The following is a 26,438-nucleotide window of genomic DNA, read 5'->3' on the forward strand; positions in this document are numbered from 1 at the left end:
ACAGGAATACCAAGAATAATGTTTGACCGGTATATGGGTACTCTATGGCCCAGCCAAGTTGACACATAAAATTAACCATCACATTCCCCATCTCAAAATTGCTTGTTTTTAACTTTGTTTAAACAAGCTTATATATAAACAATGGTTATATTTCATTTAACCATTCATTTTAACCATTCATGGTTAAATGAAATATAAGTTCTATGATTTTACTTGTTATTGGGGAGTTCAGGAAGTCTCTAATTTCATGACTTATTTGTATTTACAACTTCTGAATTCCTCTGATGCATACCCAAAGTTTAGTGCTTTCTAGGTTGTCGTAGAAAAAACTCAAGCTGTGTTACACAGTCTCCTTTATAAATGCAATGTGATTTTTGTAATGTTAACTATAACTCATAGTTGAACTGCCTGTATTTAATATGCAGTCAGTACTCTAAAGTTCTGGTTAGAATTAACTGTTTGTGGGTTAAATATAAAAATTTTAAAACTCCTACTGCATTTCATATTATTTGGAATGAATAAAAACCTGTACATACCACATTGTCTACTTCTGTGAGGGAGCACCTTCCCACTCACCAATTCAGAAAGTATTCTACAATATTAAGTCCCTGGACAGTCCAGGAAACCTAGTTCTGTGCGGTGGGCATGTGTTAAAATTTAAATGTAATAAGTGTACTTAAATATCACAATTCAAGTGAAAACATACAGTGCCTAATATTCAACAACAAAACAACTTGAAGTTTTTGAACATTTGGGCATCAGGAATAGTAAACAACTTGCAATCATGAGTAGAGGAAAGAAAGAAATAGTTTATAATTTGGAAAAAGATGAATTGACTTTTTTGGGTGGTTTTCCAGTTGAACTAAAAGATAAGAACGTCCTCTTGATAAGAGGTTTGATTTAATTAGTAACAGCTGGTATCGTTTGTCAATGTTGGGATTGATCCATGTTGAAGAAGCAAAAATTTTTCAAGATTTCAAAATGGAAAGTAATTTGTTTGTCTTGTGGGTGTTTCAGACAACTCAGGATTTGTTGTCACTGATGTAAACTAAAATCAAATTTATAAACAGAAAGGAAGCTGGTGAAAATAACCTTAGTAAATGACTTGACTACTTGGCAATCAGAGTGTTTGAGACTGAGAAAGGATCATATCAGGAGATTTCTTGGTTTGGGGATGAGGAGGATGAAGTGTTGGTGAAAGGGGGAGGATGGCTGACAGGAGCTCAGTTGTATGTTGCTGCATATAACCACTTTTACCAGATGTCAGCACACTACCCATGGGTCAGTCTAGCCCACTCCCTGTTTTGTAAATAAAGTTTTATTGGAATACAGCCACGCCCATTAATTTAAGTATTTGCCTATCACAACAGCAAAATTGAGTAGACGGAGACTTTATGGCCTATCTCACCCTTTACAGGTGAGAAAAAGTTAAAACCTGGACCAGTGTTTTCATCCATACTCCTTTTTTTTGAGGAAGATTGGCCCTGAGCTAACATCTGTTATCCTTTTTTCCCTTTTTCTCCCCAAAGCCCCAGTAGTTGTATGTCATAGTTGCACATCCTCCTAGTTGCTCGATGTGGGACGCCGCCTCAGCATGGCTTGATGAGTCGGACGTAGGTCCGCGCCCAGTATCCAAACTGGTGAACCCCAGGCCGCTGAAGTGGAGCGTGGGAACTTAACCACTTCACCACCAGGCCGGCCCCACATACTCCTTTTTGATGAAAATAAAAATATACTTTCCCCTTAATGTTATTTGAAAAGTTCAAAATAAATTACTATGATATTAAAAATTAAAGCAGGAATAACATTAATTTTTTTATTAATAAAACAGCATACACTTGCTCTTGACAATCACTGTTCTAGCCTATCTGTGGTTTTAACTAATAAGATAAAAAGAATAGTTTGCTTAGTGACAAACTGATGTAGAGGCTTCTCTCTGATACTTTGACAAATGACAGTAAGAGACTTTTAAAGTGGTTATGTTATGATCAACCAAAATAATAATTTCGGATTTTCTGAGTACATCCTCTTCTTCCTCAGTTGGCATCCAGTTTTGAGTTGAGTGTTAGGTAGAGAAAGTCAAGTAGATAAAATGGTTGTAGATGGTGGTAGGTACTGAGGAGTGACATTTTGTTTGTATTATTTTCTGTTACATGATTCTGGGGATGGTTGTTACTTTGCAAATATTTTATTGGATGATAGACTCCTAGCTAATTAATTGGTTAACAGACACTTCTGTTTAAAAAAGAAAGAAAGAAAGAAAGATACTATAAATAAAGCTTAGATGAACAAAGTGATGATTTTTAGGATGGTTGTTTTTATAATTACCAGGTACACCTGAAATTTTAAACATTAATTTTATATTGTGGACTTTAAATATGAGGTTATTGTTTGTTTTGGTGTGTATGTTTTTGTTTTAATTGTTTCTCTTTATTTAGGAAGCTGAACAAGCAAGAACAGACTATTTCATTAGGACACTCTTACTTGAATTTCAAAATGTAAGTATTTTCCATTTAGACACAATTTTTAAGGATAGTTTTTAAAGATATATAAATAATATATTATCTTACATAGTTAAGGAGATTCATTAATTTTTTTTAATTATGTAAAATAATGAAGAAAATCAGAGTATAATGTTTTATTTAGTATCTTGAACCTTATGCTTATCAAATTAGATAATAAAGTAATGTAAGTTTTAACTAACTTAGAACAACTTTCCCTAAATTAAATGTAATGTATTTGGAATAGTTGTTTTCTTTGCTATGAATATTTTTCCTCTAGCGTAAGCAGATTATAGCATTGTTTACGTAATTATTACCTGCTTTTACTAGTTGACAATTTTTTAGAAAGAGACAAGCTGCTATCAAAGCTAAGTCTTCGTTTAGACAGATATTGTTGAGACCCTTGACTTCAGTGTTTCAGAGCTATATAAAATAATAATTTCTCTAGGAAGGAATCAAAGAAAAATCTGATGGACATTAGAGAATGCTTGTCAGTTTATTCCTCAGTTTCTCTATTTCTAGTACCTTAATTTTAAAACTATTGTAAGTAATTCAGCTTGGCCGTGAGGTGCATCATTCTTCCTCAGCTAGTGCATTTGTAAACATACTTAGAACTCCTACCTGTTACAAGTAGACATGGTTCCAGTTCTCTTACTGCCCCCTGAGTTGACTAATCATGTCCCTTTAGTTGAGTCATTTATTATACTTTGGTTGCTATTTTTTTTTATCTATAGTAATAACGATAGGTACCTTATTGAATTTTAGTAGTGTATCAGGCATCTCAATCTTCCTAACTTCATAATGGTAGATACTGTTATCTCCTTTGCACATAGATGAAGAATAGAGTCTTTGAGAGGTTAAGTAGCTTACCTAAAGTTACTCAGTAAATGACAGAAGTAGAATTTGAATGCAGTTTTGCCTGGATTCCAAGCTGTGCACTTTCTGTTAAACACCTAGAATGGCCATTCTCAAAACATTTTCATATTAGGACTCTTTTACAGTCTTAAAAATTATTGAAGATTCCAAAGATTTTTTGTTTATGTGGGTTATATCTTTCAATATTTGCTGTATTTGAAATTAAAACTGAGAAATTTTTTTTAAAACATGAATACCCAGGGATATATTCCACTAGCTGTCAAAGTAATGACATCATCCTAAGTCGTGTAGCCTTGGGAAGACTCTGCTTGTACACTCATGAGAGAATGAGAGTGAAAAAGGCAAATAACACCTTAGTGTTGTTATGAAAATAGTTTAAAACTCACAGACGCCCTGAAAGGGTCAGGGGATGTGAGAGGGGCCCACACCATACTTTGAGAACCACTACTCTAAAATAGGACAAGTAGGGCCGGCTCTGTGGCTTAGCGGTTAGGTGCGTGCGCTCTGATGCTGGCGGCCCGGGTTCGGATCCCGGGCGCGCCCCAAGGCACCACTTCTCCGTCCAGCGCGAGGCCGAGTCCCACGTACAGCAACTAGAAGGATGTGAACCTATGACATACAACGATCTGCTGGGGCTTTGGGGGGAAAAAAATGAATAAATAAAATCTTTAAAATAGGACAAGTGGGTTTAGGGTTGGACAAGTTTATTTCTAATTTTTTTTTCAATTTAAATATTCTGTTACTGGGCCGGCCCTGTGGCTTGGTGGTTAAGTGCGCGCACTGCGATGCTGGTGGCCCGGGTTCGGATCCCGGGTGCGCATCGAGGCACCGCTTCTCCGGCCATGCTGAGGCCGAGTCCCACATACAGCAACTAGAAGGATGTGCAGCTACAACATACAACTATCCACTGGGGCTTCGGGGGGAACAAATAAAATCTTAAAAAAAAAAAAAAAATATTCTGTTACTTACAATAGATTCTAATACAATGCTTATGATATATTGCTCATCCATTTAATACTGTACATTAATTGAATAGTATATATAGTGTAGTGGTTAACTTGCTTGCTCTGGAGGTAAGACTGCCTGGGATCAGTTCCCACATTTGTCACTTGCTGTGAAACATTAGGCAAGTTATTTAATCTTTGTGTCTCAATTTCCTTACCTATAAAATGAGGATAAAATTAACAGTACCTTCCTCATGGCGTTACATGTGGATTAAATAAATTGTTATATGTGAAGCCCTTATATGAATACTTGGTATGTGAATAAATAGTCAATAAATGTAGGCTATCATTTATTTGGTTTTTTTTTTTAAGGCAGTAGTAAATACCACATAAATATCTTAGAAATAGCAGTGAAGTGAGATGTGCAGCTTTTCTATATGCTTTAAAATTTGCATATGTATTTTCACAATTGTTGAATTTATGTTATTCTTGAAGGACTCTCGTAGGCTATATCAGTTTCACTATGTGAACTGGCCGGACCATGATGTTCCCTCATCATTTGATTCTATTCTGGACATGATAAGCTTAATGAGGAAATACCAAGAACATGAAGATGTGCCTATTTGTATTCATTGCAGGTACGAAAGAATTTTCCAAATATTTAAATACTTTGGAACATAAGTGACATTATAATATGAGTGATGTATGATATTTTAAAACCTAATTTTTGGAATTTCATTAGATAGATCATTATTTAGGTTTCCAAATAGTAAAAGCTACCTGAATCCTGAGGCAATTATTCTTGTCTCAATTTTTAATTTACATAAGATTTTTCTAAAAGACTTATAGTCATAATACTTATTTCATAAAACTGCTATCAATTTCTCTTTAAGTAACTTGTATCTGCATTCACATTTGTAATAAAAAGTAAATGAAATTTCTCAGACTCAGAGATCTACTGGTTTATTAAATAGTTAAAAGATTTTTTTTAATGTAGATGGAACACCAAAGACAGTTTTTCTTATCTAATTGAAAGAGCTGCTTTTTACTTATGGGCCAGAAAAGTGACTTTCTGATGGAGATGTGGGAATCAGTTAACCACTTGGTTAATTAAAAAATATTTTTCTATAGGTAATTCAGTGGTTAGTTGACTGGTTAAAAGGAAAAAAAATCTATTTAATTGTAGAATTAAAAGATAAAGGAATTGCTTTGACTTGACTTCTTTACAGGTTGAAATTATTTCCTGTTATGTCACTGTTGTCCAGTCAATGTATGTAGTTCATAAATCCAATTTGTTAGGAAGATTTTCCTTTAAAAAAATAAACTGACCATTTACAGCCAAAATAGTATGTTAACTGTAGTGACTTAGAAAATGCATAGGGGGCCAGCCCCATGGCTTAGCGGTTAGGTGCGTGCGCCCCACTGCTGGCGGCCCGGGTTCGGATCCTGGGCGCACACCGACGCACCGCTTCTCCGGCCATGCTGGGGCTGCGTCCCATGTGCAGCAACTAGAAGGATGTGCAGCTATGACATACAACTATCTACTGGGGCTTTGGGGGAAAAAATAAATAAATAAAATTAAAAAAAAAGAAAATGCATAGGAAGGAAAGTACTTACGATTCCACTAGAGATGACCATTGTTAAAACTTTAATATCCTGGGCCGGCCCCGTGGCTTGGTGGTTAAGTGAGCACGCTCCACTGCTGGCGACCCGGGTTCGGATCCCGGGCTCGCACCGACGTGCTGCTTCTCTGGCCATGCTGAGGCCGCGTCCCACATACAGCAACTAGAAGGATGTGCAGCTGTGACACACAACTATCTACTGGGGCTTTGGGGGGAAAAAATAAATAAATAAAATCTTTAAAAAAAAAAAAAACTTTAATATCCTTTCAGTGTGTGTATAGCATTTTTTTAAGAATGTTTCCCCACTTAATATATCATGTACATCTTTCTTAATCATATAAATATTTTTCTGCAGTACATTATGACTGCACTATACTTTTATATTAAACTTCCATTCCTTGGCATTTAATTTATTACATCTCTCCAATCCTTTTTCAGCTATTTTAAACAACAGTTTAAATGTCCAGTGGCCAGTCTTATGGCGAAATAAGCCATAAGCATATCTGTAATTATTTCATTAGAATAGATATCTAAAAGTGGAATTTCTAAGTCAAGGGACATGAAAGTTATCATGGTCTTAATCCATATTGTAAAACTTGTTATCCATAAAGTTGATGCTAATTATAATTAATCCCACCACTGCCAATTTGTGGGAGTGCCCATTTCCCCCCCACTCTCCCAAATATTGTTATCTTTTTGTTTGTTTTAATGCCTGTGTGACAGGCAAGCTTCTTTTTTTTCGGTCATTTATATTCCTTTGTGAAGTTGCTTGTTTGTATACTTTCCCAATTATTTTATAGCAGGCATTCATCTCTTAATAATTATACATTACAAATTCTTTATATATCTTTATATTTTGAGGATGTTAACTTTTAGTCATGTTGTAAGAACCATGGTTTTTCAAGGTTTATGTTCTGCCATACATAAGTTTTAAATTGTTTTGTAGTTAGAGATGTGAATCTCTACGTTTATGATTTCTGTCCATTGAGATACGCTTAGAAAGTCCTTCCCTAACATAGTAGTGCATAAAGTTTTGCCTATGTGTTTTGGCACTTTTATAGAGTTTTTTTAACATTATATTTTTAATCCATCTGGAATTTTTTTTATGATTAAGGTATGAGATAAGAATCCAATTTTTGCTCTTCATTATTAGCTAACTTTCCCTGTACCATTTATTGAATGGTCTAGTCTTTCTCCTTTGTTTGGAGAATCCACCATTAGTAATAAATACTTACATATACGCAGATCTATTTCTGAACTTTATATTGTGTTTCATTGATCTGGTTGTCTATGTCTTTGTAATATCACACTTTTAACCATCAAGTTTTAAATATACATCATTTAGCCTAGTATTTCTTAACTCTTAAATTATAGGAATGTTTTGATGTGTCGAATTGACAAATATATCAATGGCTAAAGATTAATATTATTGATGTTTATTATTTAAGAGCTTTTTAAAAATCCTAAGTTGCTTATAATGTACCTTTTCAGGAATTCTTAGATTACATGTTTAACAAACTAGTGATACTTCTAAAAGTTTAAAAATATGCATTAAAATGCTGCCCACCTTTTTTTCTGCCTAAAAATTATTCTGGTGATGTCAGTAACATCTTGGATTACTCATAGTGATTCTCAATCCTGAGGTGCATATGCCTCCCTCTAGTTGACAGTCAGTTGCTCTAAAGTATTTTTGTCGTGTTTTAAAATTAAAAACCTGTGATATTTTACTTTATATTCTCCAGGTTCTATTAGTTCTTCAGGAGATGAGAGCGCATCAGTGGTCTTTGTTCTTTTGGTGCAATCACTGCTGCTGTTCAAACCTGTTTCTAGGGCTTATAGCATTCTTGATCCTTCCTAAACCTTTTGCAGATTGAAATGATGTGCTGTTTTCTCCTCTGCTCTAAATCACCAGAGCCATCTTGAATATAGAGTAAATTTATCTCAGCAAGATATTTTATTAGCTAGACAAGGTTTTCTGAGGTAGAATTCAATTACAAAATGAAGGCTCCTAGGTGTTCTATGAGTCACTTACTCTTGAAAGTTCCTTGAATTAAATAAAAACAAAATATAAATACTGATGTTAAGGATGTTTGCCATGCACACATTTTAAGTTGTAGTTTGTTTACTAAATAAGTAGAATTTTGTCAGATTTTTTAAATGATTTTTTTGCTTCTGAATATTAACATGTCCATCCACATTTATTTTATAGTTCTTTTATCACAAAAATCAAATTGTTTTTTCAAACTTTATATCCATAGTGCAGGCTGTGGAAGAACAGGTGCCATTTGTGCCATAGATTATACGTGGAATTTACTTAAAGCTGGGGTAAGAATAATTTTTATGTAACATTATATCCAATTGATTTGTTATGATTTTCAAACTTAATGATTAATTGTAGAAAATTACAGCCTATGTGTTACTTTTTTAGAAATAGCCTTGTTATGTGAGAAATAAAGGTAGCGAAAAGGTATAATTGATGCATATTACTCTGCGATAATGCACTGGGCAGCAAGGTAAACATGTTGTCCCCTATTCGTTCTATGTGAATTAATACCTACATTAGGGATGTAAACTCTGCATTAACATTTCCAAACATAGAATCTCATTGCCTTTTATATGTATTCTAGGTATAAGTATAATCAATTTAGTAAGTATTTATCCCTAACTGGAAACATTATAATATTTTGGTTGAAAATGCTTACTCTGGAGCCAAACTACCCAGATTAAAATTCTGGCCCTGTCATTTACTAGCTGTAGGATCTTAGTCAAATTACTTAATCTCATTGTACCTCAATTTCATCTGAAAATGGAGATAATATTAATAACGCATAGGAATTAAATAAGTTAACCTTTGTAAAGTTCTTTAGAACTATTGTGGGCATGTAGGAAGTGTTCAGTTCAGTGTCAGTTTTTATTACTATTGCTGTTGTTATTGTTGTTACTACCACTACTATTTCCAAAAATTGTGTTGGATGCTATGGAGGATATAGAGATAAATGAGACACAGCCCTCATTACAGATTTGAAAAACACAAGTCTCCTCGTTGTATATAGATTTGCTTCATTTGCTGTTCTATAATATGTTTATTTTCTGTGTATTAGGGAAAAGCTTTTAATTTTTCATAGCTTTATAGTTTATATGAATATGTCAGTCTATGTCTTATATAAAATAGGATTAATAAAATATTTAGTTTCTTTTTTCTTCTCCTTCTTTCCTCCCTCTATTCTTTGTCTTTTTTTTCTCTGCCTACTTTCCATTTTTCACTTTGCTAGGGAATATTTAAATTTTAAACAGTTTCTCAAAAAGCCCTCTGGGGTTAAATTTTCTTTTTGTATTCCTCAAAAACTATAATCATCTAATACTCAAAAGAAAATTTCTAAGTGAATAAAATTTAACTAGGATTCTATCACATTTTAACATAAAAGTCAAAGATTAAAATTGGGATGGGAAGAGGCATTTAGATGAATGCCAGCAAAAAAAATAAACATCTGGGGATTTTAAAAGTTGCGTATTTTGAACATAGCCCGCATTTGATTGAGTTTGGCTTAACATAAATATAATCTTAATCCAAGGTTAGGACTTGATGTAAAAACCTTTTGATATGTATAAAGATTCCCAAGCAGTAAACCTGGGAATCATTCTTAACTCTTCTGTCTTCTTTATCACTCCATAATATTCTTGTTGATCACCAAGTTCTAATAGTTCTGCCTCAGAAATGGGCCTGAAATGTTTCTACCTTTCTCTTGTTTTTAGAGTCTTTCAGTAAACCTCCACCAGTTTCTCCCCTTTCCAGACTGTTATCTTACCAGCTACAAAAGTTGCCTGAATACCAAATCTGCTCATGTCAGGGTTGCCTATTGCAGTAGTTCTAATTCCAGATGTACAAAAAAATTGTCTAGGATGTTTCATAGTCAGTCTCCAGAGATGTAGCTGAGGGATCTGTATTTTTACCTAGCTCTCTTAGCTGGTCCTTATATTTATGTTTACAGTCTGACCCCAAGTAGCCTTATCTTCTCTCCTCCTTTGAATACCTCTCCTCCTTTCAATCTTGGCTTTATCCATATGGAGCTTCTTAATTCCCCAAATAGATTATACATTTAGTCTGCCATGCCTCTGTGTATTTCCTTCACTTTTCACTCCATACACCAATCAGAGTTAGTCACAGCATCTTTATTCCCACCACACTGCAATCATGCCTTGGCTGGACATTTATTTGTTCATGTATCAGACTCACTAGCTTGACTGCTGAGGGTCAAGACTAGCTTTGTATCCACAGTGCCAAGCACAGAGTCTGATACATGGCAGGTGGTGCTCAGTAAATGTGTTCAGTTATCCAGCATGGATATAAGGTCTATATGGAAAGTTGAAGACTGTTTTTCTGAACAACTCTAGAGTTCATGTATTAAATTCTCTGTTTTAGAAAATACCAGAGGAATTTAATGTATTTAATTTAATACAAGAAATGAGAACACAAAGACATTCTGCAGTACAAACTAAGGTATAGTTTTTTGTTTCACTTTATAAACTGTTTTTTTATGAATGCCTTATTGGTTTTTTTAAATGTCTTTTCCCTTGTTTATCATTTTATCTCCCTAATAGGAGCAATATGAGCTTGTTCATAGAGCTATCGCCCAACTGTTTGAAAAACAGCTACAACTATATGAAATTCATGGAGCCCAAAAAATGGCTGATGGAGTGGTAGGTGTTCTTGGCCTATTAATTTTAGAAAATTTTTACTTTTTAACATGATGTAGTATTTAGCTTTTTAATTGTCATCTTGTGTTTTATCTAACATGCAAATACTTATGACAGTTATTATTTTTATTTAACCATGATTTTGTTATCTCCTTTTCTTCTTCCTATTTGAATCTATTATGATGGATAGTTAATGATTCCAATACTAGTTAAATAATATTCTAAATAAATATAATAGGAAAGTAGATGTTGGGTCAAAAATCATATTATTCATTATTGTTACAAGTATAAATTACTTATTTAAAAATTAACTGCATTGTTCTCTTTCCTTTTCCCATCCACCCTACCTAAGTAATAGTAAGTTGATTCTACATGAATTTTATTTTGTTCTTGGTCATGATGATACAAAGTTTTGTAGTTATTTTGTACATGCTTTTTAATTAAGTAGAATTATAGGGCCACAATTAAGTCCCTTTTGGGCATGTTTTAGTTCAATGTCATTTTAGCCTTAAAAGATCTTATTGGATATTAGACTTTTGACCTGACAAAAATACTGCATTCTCATAGTGTTTTCATTTCTGCCTGTGTTTTCTAGCTAGTTCTCTTATTTCTTCTCTTTATATAATCATCTGGCCCTTGAATGTATTGGGCTGTTTTTTTTGGTAAAACTTCTTTACATCCTTATCACTGAACCCAAGACAACTATCACATGATTAGTAGCCCCAACAACTGAAGTAAAATGAGGAAATGAGTGGCAAAATTTATGAACTTTGTTTTCCTTTTTCCCCTTTACATTGTTTTGGCAATTTCTCAGACTGCTTGTTTGAAATTTCTTGGTTTTACAGATGAGAAATTTGTTACAAAATGCTGATCTCAATGTGTTAAGATAATCTAATATTGATCCGTGAATTTTAGGGACTGTGTATTTCCTTTATTAGCTAAGTGACAATTTCAGATTTTTAAGATTGATATATGTGACCTTGTTCTTTTTTTTTTTTTTTTTTTTAACTTTTTGTTTATTGCAGTAACATTGGTTTATGACATTGTAAAAATTTCAGGTGTACATCATTGTACTTCTATTTCTGCATAGATTACATCATGTTCACCACCAAAATACTAATTACAATCCATCACCACACACGTACCGAATTATCCCTTTCACCCTCCTCCCTCCCCCCTTCCCCTCTGGTAACCACCAATCCAATCTCTGTTCCTATGTGTTTGTTTATTGTTGTTATTATCTACTACTTAATGAAGGAAATCATTCGGTATTTGACCTTCTCCCTCTGACTTATTTCACTTTGCATTATACCCTCAATGTGTGACCTTGTTCTTATTTCTTTCATTAACATAGGAGTCATTTGTGCAGCTAGGCCTCATACGTTGCCTTCTCTCTTTCCCTTTAGTTTAATTAAAGCCTATTATAACCTATGCTGAATGTAGCCAAATATTTTCTAATATGGAATAGAGTGCGTATATATTATTGTGTATAATTTTATCTAAATTAAGATTCATTTAGTACTTCAAAAAACTAAGTGGGCTGTACATTTTTCTTTAAACTTTAATTGAAAATTATTTCCGTTTTTTTAATAAATGCAAGATTAGTTTCAAAATTAAGGTTTTTATACTTTAGAAATATATAAATGTTTTAGACTACCATTTCCTTAGCATATAGAAGTGAAAAATATGCTAACCATTACATTTTTTAAATGTGTAGAAAATTCTTTTTTTTAATTAATTTTTTTATTGTGATGTAATTGATATATAACATGATATTAGTTTCAAGTGTACAACATAGTGATTCAATAGTTGTGTGTATTGTGTAAGGATCACCACCATTAAGTCTAGTTAACATCCATTACCACACTAGCTACAAGTTTTTTTTTCCTTGTGTTCATTTACTCTCTTAGGAACTTTCAAATATGTAACTATATAACTCAATGGATCAATGGATAGAAAAGTAGAAGGACAAATGAATAGAAGAAAAGATAGCTTATTATTCTAGACAATTGTTTAATATTTTCCTTTTAAGAAATCTTCTTTTCTAGGTACTTTTAAATATAGGCGACTTTATATAGCATATTTATATATGGTTGGAGACCATAAATACCAGTTAGAGAAAATATGGAATCTAAAGAATTGGGAAAAATTATTTTAGAACTGTGAGTTGAGTTGAATAAAATCATTTGAAATATGTTACTTACCTTTGGCTGAACATATGCTCTGAGAAACAATCATAAATCTCCATTTATTATTTTTCTGACGACGTAATTTAGAGGTAAAGCTTTTTTAAAAAATGCTCTTAAACCAAGCTCTGTGTTCCAGAATTATTTTTGTAGAAATTTTAGTTTGAAGTGCTAATCAGCAATATAAGACTATAATAAATAATATTTGTTAGAGGTATTTACAGGTAAAATGACTTCCTAGAGTAGGAGATCTAAAGAGAAAATTTATTTTGGAGTCCAGTAATACATTGACTTGGGATTTAGAAACACCTCAGTAAGCAAACATCTGTAAGGTATGCATGCATGCCTTTTTATTTTATACAGAAAAGATACCACCATTGGTTATCAACACCAGGATTTTGAATTCTAGGATTTATAGCAACAGTAACTTGTATTACAGTCCTTCTGTTGTGTTTGCGTTTTGCATTTTAGATGCGATATTGAATTCTGAATATTTTTTCCTCAAATATAATGTTCTTCATTTTTAAAGCATCCTATTTTAATATTTATTTTGTTCTGCAACTGATAATATATCCTTAAGTATTTGATAATTAGATTCTGATTTTTTTCTTTTGTGGCCTTTGGTACATCTCTGTTATGTGGAAAATATTAATACACAAAATAATTTGAGCAAAATGGGTGAAGGTGGTCAAAATGTGAAAAAAAAATAACTAACGAGCTCTGCTTGAAACGAGAATACACTAGAACCTAATCGCCAATGGATTATTCAATTTGTAAAATTCCTTTCAACTTCAAAAGTTGGTGATTGTTTCAACCGTTAATAAAAGCGGTTAAAGAAAGCTATATACATTAGGACAAATGTGGGGACGAAAGCTTTAGTTAATACAAGAGGGTCAGAAAATATAAGAGTATGGCAAACATTGTAGGTAAAAACTAGGAATCCAAGAGGAACATTGTTCTATTCTAAAGTCTAATGACCAGGAGGTTTTGTTCATGCTGTGTGGGCAATGGCTCTCTGAATTGTATTTCTGCATTGCCACTTTGATTCCTTTTATCAGATGAAATTCAACATGCTCAAGAAGCTTACCTCCACAGAAGTTGTTCTTCCTCTTTTTGCCCTTTCTGTTAATGGCTCCACCATTCTCTCATTCACCCAGAATGAGGAATCTTTCATGACACCTTCTTTCCTTTGTCACATGTAATCATTTTGCCTGCAAATGCCCTTACTTTATCTTCTTGTTCCCTTCCCACCTGTTATCCCCTTTCATCCTTCATGGTTTTTTGTTTTGTTTGTCAAAATCTTACCCATCCCTTAATGCTATTCTACATGCTACCTTATATTTTCAACTTCTTAATATTTCTCAACTATGTTCTTAATAGTCACACCAGTAACATCATCTTTCTCTGATTTCGTAGCTTCATGACTTCATTGCTTGATTTTGCCACTTTCTGGTTTTATTACCAGATTATACACTTCTTGAAGTTAAGTACTGTGTGCTTTACATTTTTGTGTCTTCTCTAGTGCTTAGTCTTCAGTGCATTTCACATATAGATCCACAATGCCTTACCTGCTGTCCCCAAATCCAAAATGCTCTGAAAACTTCAAGTTGTGTTTGTGTGTGTGTGTGTAAGTTTGGTATTATACTTATTTGGCATCAAAACCTGACTTGACATGACATGAGGCTATTTATGTTGTACTATACAAAAGTGCTATGGGGCTGGCCCCATGGCTTAGCGGTTAAGTGTACGCACTCCGCTACTGGCGGCCCAGGTTCGGATCTTGGGCACGTCCCGACGCACCGCGTGTCCAACCATGCTGAGGCCGCGTCCCACATACAGCAACTAGAGAGATGTGCAACAATGACGTACAGCTATCTACTGGGGCTTTGGGGGAAAAAAAGGAGGAGGATTGGCAATAGATGTTAGCTCAGAGCCGGTCTTCCTCAGCAAAAAAAAAAGAGGAGGATTAGCATGGATGTTAGCTCAGGGCTGATCTTCCTCACACACACAAAAAAAGTGCTGTGTTTTTGTAGGATAGAAACAGTTCATTAGAAGCAGTTTCATGTGGTTCACCTTGAATCTTTATTTAACCTACTTTTTTTTTTTTAATTTTATTTATTGTTTTCCCCCAAAGCCCCAGTAGATAGTTGTATGTCATAGCTGCACATCCTTCTAGTTGCTGTATGTGGGACGCAGCCTCAGCATGGCTGGAGAAGCGGTGCGTCAGTGGGCGCCCGGGGTTCCAAACCCGGGCCGCCAGTAGCCGAGCGCGCACACTTAACCGCTAAGCCACCGGGCCAGCCCTATTTAACCTACTTAATGTGAATATTTACAGATTTTGGTACAAAAGTATTAATGAGTGTTATTATGGGAGTATGATTATGTAATTAATAGAAATAATAAGCAAATGAATCATTAATACCTCAGAGGTATCTCTATGATGCGAAGAATCTCTAAATTCTGGTGATATTTGAGGATCTAAAAGTGTGGTGACCAAAAATCCTGATTTACTTGAGGCAATATGAGTTTATACTTGTTGTCTAGGTGCAATAATTAATAGTGCTCCCCTTTCATTCTCAAAGAGCCCTGATTTGGACAATAAATTATATGGTCACCCTAACTGTAGCAGATATCCCTGCAACAGACGTCCGTTATGGTAGGTGGCTTTAATTAAGGATGAAAGCTTTCAGTCTCATGTTGTAAGTCTGTGGTTCTGGTCAGAGTAAGATGCACAGTCAGATGCATAAAACTCTTGTAATACATCTGGCTATATATCAGGATACAGGGCACACTAAAAATTGCTGGCAAATTGAAATCTCTGTTTTCATTAGTTGGGAGTACTTAGTAAAAAAGGACACTGGCAAGAAACAGTTACAAAGACAAAGAAGCTGCCATGATGGATGTGGTAGAAGTGCCTTTTGATTTAAAAAGAAAAAAAAGGCAACTACAGTTTCAGAGTTCCTTAATTGATCACAGTATATGCAGAGATGGCTTTTTTTCCTAAAATTATCTGAGATACAGGCAAGGGTGAAAATCCTTCTTGTCCTCTGGCCCAGAATTAGTATAGCCTAGCTGGATAAAAGTGAGGTACTTCCTGAGGCTGAAACTAATTCAAGGCAATGTTTTATATAATAATTTCACAGCTCCTCTATTCACAATCCTAAACACAACCTCAGATCCTTATAGCTATATTGTCTCTGGAGCATCATGTTAATGGTGTCACTGGTCCTTGTAACCAGGAAGAACTGAGGATGTCCCTGCCTTTTGTGTGTCCATTTGGTTAGGCAGTGATATAGGAGCTAAATACCCTCATGGAGTAGGGCACTCCGTGGTGACAGGGGGAGAGTGGGGTAAGAAATGATTAAAATGAGTTCTGGGACCTGTTTAAAAGTACTGGGTAGCAAATAGAAGTCCCCAAAAAAGGTTGGGAAGGGTGAAGGATATAAGGCTTATTTTGTTGGTATTTTTCTTCTCTGCACGTGTTAAGTTTCTAGTGGTAGTGATGGTTGAAGAAAACTGTCTTCCTTATTCTTTATTTTCTTGGGAAATCTGTTTCTTTACAGTAGCATTTGAAATATGTTGAAATGCTGCTATACACAATTGATTTTTCAGTAACTCGAGATAGACTGTTTTTTGGTATTAATCTCTTTCATTGAAGTTTGGTCCTTCTGGCTAAAATATAGCTAAAATATAGAAAGGATAAGACCCATTTTGTTATTTGGCAAAATTGGCACTGTTTTAAAAGTTCAAAAGCCCAGAAACAATTTGTTTGAAACATGAGGAAGGAAAATTATTTTCTCCTAACTTTAATAAAGATATTTTTTCCCTTGGCAGAATGAAATTAACACTGAAAATCTGGTCAGCTCCATAGATCCTGACAAACAAGATTCTCCTCCTCCAAAACCACCAAGGACCCGCAGGTATTGTACGTCACATTTTCTTTGAAAAGATACTTTTATTTTGCTCATTGTTAATTAAAACAACAAATACTGAATATTTCTAAATTATTTTTATAACTTTTATCATCATTCCTTTGTTTAGGATGTGGCATATGTTTGGAGACTAATTTGTTACTGGTGTACTAAAAATTTTGCTTCACTTTGATAAAATTTCAGTAGTATACTGTACCAGAACAGTGAGCATAACCATGAATTGACTATAGCTCATGTTTTGGTATGTGGTATAACTAAAATTTTAGATATTCTAAAGATGTCAATTTTCTCATAATGACTGAACAAGTAATATGATTACCAAAAAATTATATGCACGTTGAAGAAGTTGTGTGAAGATGTTTAATAACATTACTAGCAAAGATGAATTTATTTCTCTCTAGATTTTCTTACTTTCATACCAAGCTCATTTTTAATAGTTAAAATCAACGTACATTCCTGTCTCCTTTTTTCCCTCCCTTCTCTTTCAGGGTTGCTGCTATGTCAGTTATGTGGTAGTGGGGAAAGAATATAAATAGAGTCAGAAAGATTTAGTTTCAAATCTCTTTCAGCCACTTACTAGCTTTGAAGTCATAAGTCACTTAACTTATTTGATCATTGGGGTTTTTTTGTTGTTGAAGTACTGTCTTAAGGATTAAATTAAATAAACTATGTGAAAATGCTACATATAGGACCTGGCACATACTAGGTTTTCATCAAATGTTGGTTTTCCCATTACAGTGTGGAGTTAATTGAATTATTTTTAAAAGGAGGCACAGTAGAAGATCTGTAATAAAACTATTAGAATGACTTCTACAGTGTCTTGTCTCGAGCATAGGTCTGCCCAAACTGATTGACCTTCCCTCAAAGTAGGACTTGCTTTATATAGGATTCACCAATTATTTCCCCTTAAAAGTTTTCTAGAAGTTGACTGAAGTTGGGTGAGGTGACTAGGGTTGGGTCTTGGCATTGAGTCGCTGTACCACAATGAAATCATCCCTTTTCGCAAAAGAAAAAACCTACAACTTTCCTCAATAACTAAGGCAGGATGTGGTAGGTGGTATGGTCTCTGGAATGCCTTTGCATACTTCTCTAAGGAAGATCAGGAAGCCTATATAATGATATAGGTGGGTTTAGGTCTCAGCATTTATATGCTCAGGATGGTAACTGTGCACTAAGAAAACTTGCCAGTAGTTCTTTCCTGTTTGATTTCTACATTGGTATCTACTCAAATTGGAATTTTAGCCTCCTGTGGAAGGTAGCCAGTTAAAACCTATAAAGTGTTAGTTTTATAACTTCTTTGTCCCACATATGAGTTCTATAGAGTCGTAAAAGAAATTGTACTGGCCTTAAAGGAAATTAAGAATCATTTTTGCTACCCTAATATCTTTTAATTTAGTTTTTGAGAGTGAGGCAATATAGAGATTCTCAAAGTGTATGCTGATATTTGTGATTTATATGGTCATCTGCCTCCAACAGCAACAACAAATAGTGGTAGCCTCTTCCTAATTTTGAAGGAAACAAATGAATAGAATGTTCTGAATGTTAAGCCTTTCTCATTTACCTTTTCAAAAGTTTGGCTTCTGTTATTCTTTGATAAACAAAAATATAATAAAGAAGTAGCAAATGAGTATTATCAGAAAAATGTTCATTCACTTTAAGACGGGATTTTATTTGGGGATATGTGCTCAAATTTTTATATGTGTGTGATTTTATATTATACACTTAGCTCATCTTTTTTCTTATTGATGCAGTAGAGTCAAATAGCAGAATTTCATTGTGTTCCACAAAGAATAGCCTGTGACTTCTAGATTAAGATAAGTTGTAGAACTATTGTAATTGTTAACTGAAAATAAAATCACAAAAGTATACAATTGATAAAAAGTAAAAATGATATACTTTGCTTTTCAGTATGGCCACAGTAAGCAAGTTAATTGATTGTTTAGAGCACATGTTATTGGAGAAAGAGCTAGAGAGGAAGGCTCACATTTGTTGTATTAGATATAATTAGTCATATGATTCTGGTTTATAAGTAGTTAAAGAAATCATATTGTAGATTTTGAATAGCAGATTTCATTTCCTATTTTCAATACATGTTTTGTTAAACTAATACAATTCTCAATATTTTTTCACTAGTACCAGCACTCTGACAGTATACTTTGTTAGCCATTTCTATAAACTGTCAACATATTTACTATAGAGACACAAAAGGGTATGTGCCTTAGTAAATTTTTCTTAATTGTATTTTAGAGACGGTGACAATATACTTGATGCTTTCTTCTAATACCTCTCAATTCAAACCATTTTAAGTAGCAGTAGGATTGGGAGGAAGACAGAATGTGGTTCTGTTGTAGACGTTTTGATATCTAAGCTGGAGGTAAAGATTTATTGAGAGTTTGCTACAGAGCTGCTAAAGAAGACTTGGGCATGAATAAAATCTTTCAGATTCTGGGTATACTATAACCAAGTACCAATGAGGGAACCCTTGTGAAGAGCACACTAAAAGAAAGCTGTAAGAAAAGAAAAGAACAACCAGGGGATAAAACCAGGAAAGAGTAGCATTATAGAGGCCATATAGGAGAGAGTTTTGTATCTGACAGAAGTACATGAATATCTACTTCCTTTAAGGGTTGCCTGGGAGAATGAACTGGACTTTCAGACATCTGTGGCTCTTAGACTGTGCTGGATAGGTGAAGGTATTTGTGGGGGTCAAAACAGGGAGTTGAGGTCTGCTCAAATGGAGGCATTTGAAGCTATATTGCCTTCAAGTAGTTAATTTATAAGAAAGAGGGGAGCAACAAAAGTAGAAAATGGTCCTGTAGGTCAGCCGAATAGAAGAAGAAAAGATTAAAAGAGAGATCTCTTTCAAAATATAAAATACCTGGAAATAACCTTCAATAGAAATGTATTCATTTTGCATTAATGAAAAAAAATAAGCATTCTTGTTTGGAAAAGTTAAATGTAATTTCGCTTTTTTCAATGATATTTAAAATATCAATTCTTTTCAAATTTGATGGCAAGTCCCATCAAAATACCAAAGGAATCTTTTCTGAACTTAACAATATAATGTTAAAGTTCATTTGAATGAATAAAGAGGCAAAAATATTAAAGAAAACTTCAGATGAAAACAGTGATGAACAAGAACCAACCCTTTTAAAAATTATAAAACCATAATATTTAAAATATTCTGCTAGTGGTATAAGAAGATACCATTTTGGGCCGGGTATATTCTTGTGGCGTAGCAGTTAAGTTCACACGCTCCGCTTTGGCGGCCTGGGGTTCGCAGGTTCGGATCCGGGTGCGAACCTACTCACTGCTTATCAAGACGTGCTGTGGCGGCATCCCATATAAAGTAGAGGAAGATGGGCATGGATGTTAGCCCAGGGCCAGTTTTCCTTAGCAAAGAAAAGGAGGATTGGCAACAGATGATAGCTCAGGGCTAATCTTCCTCAAAAAAAAAAAAAAATCAAAGAATATACCATTTGATGGAGTTGAATAAACAATTAGGGAATAGATCCTGTTATGAATTAATTTAATATATATTAAATAGGGAGGAAAAGGGTTATTGATTAAGTCATATTGTAATATTATTAACCATTTGGGGAAAAATATATTTAGATCCTTATATCACACCAAATACCAAAGTAAGCTTCAGATAGTTAAATAAATTAAATACAAAAAGTTAAATCATTGAAACAAAATACAATTTAATGTTTGACATACTTGTAGAAGGGAATATAATAGAAGGGGTAAAGGAAATCACAAAGGACAAGACTGATTTATTTGACCACTCAGAAATTTTAAAGTTCTACTTGAATTATTCATTCAAAATTGGCACCCTTTAAGATTAAGAAGGGTAAATTTTGGCATAACGCAGGCTTATGCATGCTTACTGTAGTTCTCTAATTTTCTGTGCTTTCTGTGCTTTGATCCTTTTCTAATTCTTGTGTTGTTCCTTTTCACTATTAGAAATAGCCTGGATCTCAGATGTAATTTTAAAAGTTATTGATAGAGGTCAGAATACATAATAAAACCAAGAAATAAAGGTTAAACACACGTGGAGCATTTTTCTCAACTCTGAAGCATAGGCTGTATAGGAGATATCATTCTTTTGGTTAAAAAATAATCCTTAGGGGGGCCGGGCCCGTGGCTTAGCGGTTAAGTGCGTGCACTCCGCTGCTGGCGGCCCGGGTTCGGATCCCTGGCGTGCACCGACGCACCGCTTCTCCGGCCATGCTGAGGCCGCGTCCCACATACAGCAACTAGAAGGATGTGCAACTATGACATACAACTATCTACTGGGGCTTTGGGGGAAAAAAAAAAAGGAGGAGGATTGGCAATAGATGTTAGCTCAGAGCCAGTTTTCCTCAGCAAAAAGAGGAGGATTAGCGTGGATGTTAGCTCAGGGCTGATCTTCCTCACACACACACACAAAAATAATAATAATAATCATAATCATTAGAGGGTCCAGCCCCGAAGTGTAGTGGTTAAGTTCCACACGTTCTGCTTCAGCGGCCGGGTTCACGGGCTGGATCCTGGGCAAAGACCTACACCACTCGTCAGCCATGCTGTGGTGGCAACCCACATAAAAAGTAGAAAAAGATTGGCACAGATGTTAATTCAGGTTGTCTTCCTCAGCAAAAAAAAAAAAATCATCATCATTAGCATTAATATAACATCTACATTACAAAGTATGTTTTCTCCTCTTCTCATTTTAGAACGCCGTGTATTCTCTATTCATTCTGTAGATAATCAATGATATGTTAAAGTGATAAGTGATGTAGTGAACTCAGTGATTTTTACAGTAAACTTGATCACGTGGATATTAATATAGCTGGTTCCCAAAGGAGTTGACCTGCATAGGCTACCAGAGTTCAGCTGAGAACACAAATCTCTCATCTTCCAGTGCTTTTTTCATTATATGGTATTACCTCCACAGAAGAAAGGATAGTGGTGAACGTTTTTTTTGTTTTTAAAGTATTATGTTCTGATTTTTCGGTTGTCATTTCCTTCACCCCCATAATCTTTCTACCCCATTTGGAATCCAGCCTAAATTATTGTAAGGAAAGTAATTTTCTGAGTTTCGATAAAATATCAATTTGAAACAAAAGTTATAGGGTCACTTATTTTAAGACTTAGTGAAACAAATTAAATGTAAATTTTCTTTATTATCAAGTCCAAACTTCTTGGTGTGAAATTCTGGGCCTTTTCATATGACTTCAACCTACTTTTTTAGCCTTAATTTTCACTATTCCTCTGTACTCCATAGGGACCCAAACTGTTCATTGTTCTGCCCTCTTCTGGTACTGGTATAGTGCTAACATGTGGTAGGTCCTGAATATTTTGTTTTGTTTTTGAGAAGTGAAAAATGCCTTCCTCAGAACAGGTGAAATTAAGAACAATATTTACAATAGGAAGGAGAGATATCCCATCTATTCAGTGGAATTTTTTACATCAGAATATCTAGTGAAAATATGAATTTTGGGTACTGTAGTGAAAAATCAGTATGTAGCATATATTCTTTTGTAACTGGGCTTATAATTTTTGTGTACTTGAGAGTGTTTTAAGCCTTGTTTCAACCAACCTTAAATTAAGGAAAGATAAGGAAAAAGTCGATTAGTGTAATTGTCAAATTTGAGTAGCCAAAAAGCCACAAAGGAACACAAGGAAACTTTTAGAGCTGATAGATATTTTCCCAAGAAAATGAACAAATAGAAAATAGGAGAGAGAAAATAAGGAAATCAGAATCAAATCAGGAGGTCTGTCAAATAATAATAAAACTAATAATAGTATGGAAGGAGACCAAAGGAAAAGGAATTAGCAAAGAAATGAAATACAAAAAATTTCTCATGTTAAAAAACATGTGTTTTGGGGCGGCCCCGTGGCTTAGCAGTTAAGTGCGTGCGCTCTGTTGCTCGCGGCCCAGGTTCGGATCCTGGGCGCGCACCGAGGCACCGCTTGTCAGGCCATGCTGTGGTGGCGTCCCACGTAAAGTGGAGGAAGATAGGCACAGATGTTAGCTCAGAGCCAGTCTTCCTCAGCAAAAAGAGGAGGATTGGCATGGATGTTAGCTCAAGGCTGACCTTCCTCACACACAAAAAATAAATAAATAAAATAAAATGAAATATTAAAAAATTATTTTAAAAAAACATGTTTTCATGTTTTTAAAGTTCCCAATATAATGGATAAAAAAAATTGTCATACAGTGGATTAAAAAATTTATACTATGAGATTGTAGAACATTAAGAATAAAAAAGAACCTAAAAGAGGCTGGCTTGGTGGCGCAGCAGTTAAGTTCGCACATTCCACTTCAGTGGCTTGGGGTTTGCGGGTTCGGATTCTGGGTGTGGACCTACTCACCACTCATCAAGCCATGCTGAGGCATTGTGCCCATAGAAGAACTAGAAATACGACTGTGTACTGGTGGCTTTGGGGAGGAAAAAAAAAAAAGAGGAAGATTGGCAACAGATGTTAGCTCAGGGCTAATCTTCCTCAAAAAAAAAAAAAAAAAGAACCTAAAAGCTCCAAGAGAGAAGAAAACAGCTCACATTCAAAGGAAAAGAAATCAGAATTACAAAACTCTGAAGGAAAATTATTTCTAATCTAGAATTATATACCTTTACAAAGAACCAATCACCTTGAAAATGTAATACTCAAATATACAGGACCTCAAGAAATTTGCTTCCTATATATAATTCCTAAGAAGCAACTGGAAGATATAGCCCACCAAAACAAGAAAGGAAACAGGAAGATGGGACCTGGGAAGCAGGAGAGTCTGACACAGGAGAGAACGTCAGCTCTGGTGGCCTGGGAACCAGTGGTCCACACTGGAGCAGGAGGCCTAGGGTTTCTAAGAGGGACATCTATGGTATTCATAGTTACCTGGTGTGCTTGACCAATTGAGAGGAAGTGTACAAATCTGCAGGGAAGTTAGAAGAAGCCACTGAGTTACTGATGATACATGGAGAACTAAGCCATCAGAAACCCAAGGGAATTATTAGGAAAAAAACAAGGGGTTGTATAAGAAAAGATATGAAATCATAGTGTAATCAGTATGAATAATATCTAATCATAAGATTGAACTAACCAAAAATTACAAGATAACAGTACTGAGAAGATGGAGAAGACACGTTATAGGAAGACAGTAGAGGATGAGTGAAATAGATCATGAAATAACAGTTTATACATTTTGAAATATTTTGAAGTATGGAGGTAAATCTTAGAAGCAGCTGTTTAAAAAAGTTGAAAGTTGATGTCTCTGGGTAGCTGGAGGGCTGTGGAAGGGGACTGCCATTGTTCACTAAAATTCTTGTATTATTTGACTTTTTAAAGAGTGTGCATGTATTAACCTTGTTAAACATTAAGTTTTCTTAGTTTGACAAATTATAATTTTTTTATTCATAACCACAGACTCTACTGACTTTTAATATAATAGACTTAGCAACATAATTGTTACCTATCAATTTATTTTAAATGTTATATTGAACATTCTTACAATACCCTTTTCTTAATGTTTGTTTTTCAGTTGCCTTGTAGAAGGGGATGCTAAGGAAGAAATACTGCAGCCACCGGAACCTCACCCAGTACCACCCATCTTGACACCTTCTCCCCCTTCAGCTTTTCCAACAGTCACTACCGTGTGGCAGGATAATGACAGATACCATCCAAAGCCAGTGTTGCACATGGTTTCATCAGAACAACATTCAACAGACCTCAACAGAAACTATAATAAATCAACAGAACTTCCAGGGAAAAATGAATCAACTGTTGAACAGACAGATAAAAAATTGGAGCGAAATTTAAGTTTTGAGATTAAGAAGGTCCCTCTCCAAGAGGGACCAAAAAGTTTTGATGGGAACACACTCTTGAATAGGGGACATGCAATTAAAATTAAATCTGCTTCACCTTGTATAATTGATAAAATCTCTAAGTCACAAGAGTTGAGTTCAGGAGATCTAAAAGTTGATGATGTGTCTCAGAATTCCTGTGTGAACTGCAGTGCAACGCAGTTAAATAAAGCTCCAGTTATTCCACCAGAAGAATCACAGAAGAATTCAGACACACCTCCGAGGCCAGACCGCTTGCCTCTTGATGAGAAAGGACATGTAACATGGTCATTTCATGGACCTGAAAATACTCTGCCCATGCCTGATTCATCTGACAGCAAATCCTCAGATGTCCACTGTCAAACAGTGAAAACTGTGAGCTTAACACCAAGCCCCACAACACGAGTTGAACCCCACGACCTTGTGGATCATCAGAACAGTTCACCTCCATTCAGAGCACCCCTCAGTTTTACTAATCCTCTTCACTCTGATGACTCAGACTCAGAGGAAAGAAACTCCGATGGTGCTGTGACCAACAATAAAACTAATATTTCAACAGCAAGTGCCACAGTTTCTGCTGCCACTAGTCCTGAAAGCATTTCTACAAGGAAAGTATTGCCAATGTCCATTGCTAGACATGATATAGCAGGAACAATACATTCAGGTGCTGAAAAAGGTAATAATAATAGTATCTAACACTGAAATATTTTTACTATGTGCAGGCACTATTCTAAGCACTTTAGCTATATTAATTCATTATGTTTTATTCCACACTTCACTCTAGAACCTACAGCAAAATTTGATTATTTTAGGTAGTTTTTTTTAAGTAAGCTTTGTTTACTGTTACTTTGCATTACTGGGTTTCGTGTTTCTAAGATATTTCAATTGTTCTAACTGAAAATTTTCTCTTCTTTTTCTTCTATATTATAGCTTTTGGTATTTTATATGGGTCAAAAATTTATATGACTGAATAGTTAGAAATAATTTAGAGAAATAGAATTACTTAAAGTAACAGTGACAATATTGTAGAATGGCTTGATTGGCCATTTAATTTCACCCATGTTTATCACAAATATCTATTTCCTCGTCTTTTTATGCTGTTTTAACTACAAAATACCTTTTTAAAATTCTCTTCACAAATGTTTGCAAATGAGCCTGTTTGCAATCCCGAGTTTAACCAAGGAGCAAGATTGCAACTACTCAGGAGAAGGTTGGAAGTTCAATTCACTCAGTAGTGAGTGAGATATATACATATCTAGTCATCAATACTATTATTTAATTAATGACTCTCTTCTTTAAACAGTCTTAGCATTTCAAGATAACTCGTACACTCAGTTCCCAAGATGTGTTATTTGTCCTTGAAACTCCTCCTTGATCTGCTAAAACTAATCATGGCTGCCTTCTTAAACAGACCGTAAAGTTGGGAGCAAATGTATAAACACGAAAGCTATTTACTGCTCGCTTGATTATCAGTTGTCATTACTGTCAGTGAACTTTGGCAGTGGCACCTACAGACTGGTATTCATAATGTGCAGGCAAAATAAGTACTGTGACCTTGAAAGATGACTTTCTTTTTTTATTTCTGACTCAATAAGTACTACCCACACTGTGGTACCTTTAGTTTCATCAACTTACAGATACTCTGTTTTTTATCTTGAGAATGTTATCTGGTAGAGTAGATGAGCATATAAGCGAGTTCCTTAAATTTACAAGATTCTTTCCCTTCTTGATTCTTCTGTGTTTTATTTGAAGGATCTTCAGAAGACAGTGGTTACCACAATAAATAGTACTTTACCAGTTTGCCACAATTTAAAATTGTTAATATCTTTTTTTCCCCTCAATTTCAGAGTTTGAAAAAT

General features: G+C 34.7%; 1 protein-coding gene across 2 annotated transcripts in view; it reads left to right on the forward strand.

Moving 5' to 3' along the window:
• The window catches only part of PTPN12 (protein tyrosine phosphatase non-receptor type 12), a 93,112-nt gene that overhangs the window by 57,607 nt on the left and 9,067 nt on the right, over nt 1-26,438 (forward strand). For both annotated transcript variants that reach the window (XM_004439322.3, XM_087443126.1), the window contains 7 exons: nt 2,439-2,498; nt 4,817-4,959; nt 8,202-8,268; nt 10,364-10,441; nt 10,543-10,641; nt 16,659-16,744; nt 24,279-25,255. In XM_004439322.3, the coding sequence (XP_004439379.2) occupies nt 2,439-2,498; nt 4,817-4,959; nt 8,202-8,268; nt 10,364-10,441; nt 10,543-10,641; nt 16,659-16,744; nt 24,279-25,255 (1,510 nt within the window). The remainder of the gene's footprint in view (nt 1-2,438; nt 2,499-4,816; nt 4,960-8,201; nt 8,269-10,363; nt 10,442-10,542; nt 10,642-16,658; nt 16,745-24,278; nt 25,256-26,438) is intronic.

This window comes from Ceratotherium simum, chromosome 1 (genome assembly GCF_057802395.1).
Source record: "Ceratotherium simum simum isolate JZ-2026a chromosome 1, ASM5780239v1, whole genome shotgun sequence".
NCBI classification, from domain to species: domain Eukaryota; kingdom Metazoa; phylum Chordata; class Mammalia; order Perissodactyla; family Rhinocerotidae; genus Ceratotherium; species Ceratotherium simum.